Source organism: Bison bison, unplaced genomic scaffold (genome assembly GCF_000754665.1).
Source record: "Bison bison bison isolate TAMUID 2011002044 unplaced genomic scaffold, Bison_UMD1.0 scf7180017864352, whole genome shotgun sequence".
Taxonomy (NCBI): Eukaryota; Metazoa; Chordata; class Mammalia; order Artiodactyla; family Bovidae; genus Bison; species Bison bison.
Window position 1 is genome coordinate 3,525,773 of NW_011494924.1, and position 3,290 is coordinate 3,529,062.

Below are 3,290 nucleotides of genomic sequence, written 5' to 3' on the forward strand. Positions count from 1 at the left end.
AGCACTGTTTAGAGATAAAAGTTTAAGAGAAGGCAATGGCAACCCACTCCAGTACTCTTGCCTAGAAAATCCCATGGACGGAGAAGCCTGGTAGGCTGCAGTCCATGGGGTCACAAAGAGTTGGACACAACTGAGTGACTTCATTCTCACTTCACTTTCATGCATTGGAGAAGGAAATGGCAACCCACTCCAGTGTTCTTGCCTGGAGAATCCCAGGGACGGTGAAGCCTGGTGGGCTGCTATCTAAGGGGTCACACAGAGTTGGACACGACTGAAGCGACTTAGCAGCAGCAACAGCAGAGATAAAAGTAAATTCTAGAAATTTGGGGGGCTTCCCTGGTGGCTCAGATAATAAAGAATCAGCCTGCCATTCAGGAGACCTGGGTTCAGTTCCTGGGTCGGGAAGATCCCCTGGAGGAGGGCATGGCAACCCACTCTAGTATTGTTGCCTGGAGAATCCCCATGGACAGAGGAGCCTGGCAGGCTACAGTTCATGGGGTCACACAGAGTCGGACACGACTGAGCAACGAAGTACAGAAACTTAAGAGTAATTTACAGCTCAAAGGAAAGCTCTGTAAGGGCGGCGCTGACACTGGGCCTCCACTGTGTGTAGCCGGTATGTCTCCAGTTTTGCTACCAATGTGGGGGTGGGGGATGTGATCCTGATATTACCTGAAAGCTTATGCTCTACATCTTAAAATTAAGGTAAACTACTTACCATGCTTTCATACATTTCTTCTTTAAAAACTGTGGTAAAATATACATATAAAATTTACCATTTTTAAGTGTGTGGCTCAGAGGCTTTAGGTTCACTCACTGCTTTATGACCATCACCGCCCCCCTTCATCTCCAGAACTTTTTCATCTTCCCCAACTGAAACCTTGCACCCATGAAGCAACTCTGATTTCCCCCTCCCCCGGCAACCACCATTCTACTTTTTGCCTTCAAACATTTCTGTGTTAATATTTAAATGTTTTAATGTTTAAATGTTTTAAGCTGAATCCTATGATATCTATTTGTGTTTTCATCTTTCTGCACTCAAGATGTGGCTTACAGTCGATGTGTACATTTCAAGAATCTTCTTCCTTCCCCATTCAGGAAACTAAGATCATGGCATCCAGTCCCATCACTTCATGGCAAATAGATGGGGAAACAGTGGCTGACTTTATTTTTCTGGGCTCCAAAATCACTGCAGATGGTAATTGCAGCCATGAAATTAAAAGACGCTTACTCCTTGGAAGGAAAGTTATGACCAACCTAGACAGTGTATTACAAAGCAGAGACATTACTTTGTCAACAAAGGTCCATCTAGTCAAGGGTATGGTTTTTCCAGTGGTCATGTATGGATGTGAGAGTTAGACTATAAAGAAAGCTGAGCACAGAAGAATTGATGTTTTTGAACTGTGGTGTTGGAGAAGACTCTTGAGAGTCCCTTGGACTGCAAGGAGATCCAACCAGTCCATCCTAAAGGAGATCAGTCCTGGGTGTTCATTGGAAGGACTGATGTTGAAGCTGAAATTCCAATAATTTGGCCACCTGATGCAAAGAGCTGACTCATTGGGAAAGACCCTGATGCTGGGAAAGATTGAGGGAAGGAGGAGAAGGGGATGACAGAGGATGAGATGGTTGGATGGCATCACTGACTCAATGGACATGGGTTTGGGTGGACTCCAGGAGTTGGTGATGGACAGAGAGGCCTGGCATACTGTGGTTCATGGGGTCGCAAAGAGTTGGACATGACTGAGCAACTGAACTGAACTGAACTGAATTTCCTCACCCCTGGGAAACCCAGCTGATCTTAAACCAGTGGCTAGTGAATCTAATGATTGATGGCACATGTGTGCAAGCTAAGTTGCCTCAGTTGTGTCTCTTTGAAACCTGTGGACTGTAGCCTGCCAGGCTCCCCTGTCCATGGGATTCTCCAGGCAAGAATAATGGAGTGGGTTGCCATGCCCTCCTCCAGGGGATCTTCCTGACCCAGGGATCGAACCTGTGAATCTTGTGTCTCCTGCATTGGCAGGAAGGTTCTTTACCACTAGTGCCACCTGGGAAGCACTGAAACTTTCTCCTTTCCTCTTAAACTCTTGAGGAAGAGGAGCTGTGTGTATCATTGGGCTGTGTGTGCTACTGGCACTTTGGCGTGTCCCATGAGTCTGTGCCTCCCAACTCGTGAGCCTAGCCTTTGCCAACCAGCCCAGCCCCTCTGCCAGCCGCCAGCCTGTCCTCAGCTGCTCTTTCCCACCTCCGCCTCGGTGCCTCCTGCAGCTTCTGGCCCTCATCCAGAACTCGGGACAATTCTAGAACTCCACAACCATGATATTCAGGATTTTAACTGCTTGAGACCCAAGTCTTCACTTTGGTCTTTTTGCAAAGGGCATTTTGGAAGTTCCTTTTTGAAAAAAGCTTATTGAAACTTTGTGATATATTTTATGATTATATATACTTGTGTCACAAATGATTGATCCTATGTGCTAAGTTTTAAAAGAATTTAAGATCCATTTGCAATTGGGATAGTTCAGCCCATCTCCCCTCTTGGAGGACCCCAGTCACCGGGAGGCCATTTGTTCAGGTGATATCCAAAGTCATTGTGGACCAAACCTGTCTGATGTGAGGCCAGAGAGCAGGGACCTTTTGCTTCACCAGTTTTCTGATGGCACTTGCTGCGCTGAGTGGGTCTCAGGAGATGGGCTGCTAAGTCCTTGCCCAGTTCACCCTCCACCCTCCATCAGCTCCAGGCACTCTCTAGGGACCCAGCAAGTTCTCACTGGCCTTCACTTTGCAGACCCAGCCAGGCTGGGTCTGGCAGGAACCATTATATTCTGATCTCTTGGGCTACCATTCCTCTACCATTTCCCCCTACTTCTAGAGCACACTATTTGTGGAACACCTAGAACATTCCAAAAAGCTGGAAAGAAGAAAAATTATCACTTGTGGCTCCAGTGATAACCATTAGTATACTTCCTTTCAGTACTTTTCATGCCCCTCCCCTGCCCACCTACCCACTTCTCACCTGGGTGTGTCTCAGCAGGGGTAGGGTAGCCTGGTGGGCTGAGCAGAAAGCCTGGCTGGTCTCCCAGGCCTCGGCTTCGGCAGCGAGGTAGTAGCACTGCCCCTCGGACCACATCCAGCCCTGGGGGCATGGTCGGCATCTGATCCCTGCAGCACAGAGGGAGACCGGAGGTGAGCACAGGGTAAACTGTACAGAGCTCAGGGTTGGTATGGATGTTCAAATATCAGGGGGCAGGTGCGGAGACATGGAGCTGGCGAGCCTGGAAGGGGAGAGGGAAACG

The 3,290-nt window shown here is 48.2% G+C and overlaps 1 protein-coding gene across 1 annotated transcript in view; it reads right to left on the reverse strand.

Annotated features, from left to right (window-relative positions):
* The window catches only part of KLRG2 (killer cell lectin-like receptor subfamily G, member 2), a 29,830-nt gene that overhangs the window by 5,685 nt on the left and 20,855 nt on the right, over positions 1 to 3,290 (reverse strand). The window contains exon 7 of the mRNA XM_010855020.1: positions 3,011 to 3,156. Within this exon, the coding sequence (XP_010853322.1) occupies positions 3,011 to 3,156 (146 nt within the window). The remainder of the gene's footprint in view (positions 1 to 3,010; positions 3,157 to 3,290) is intronic.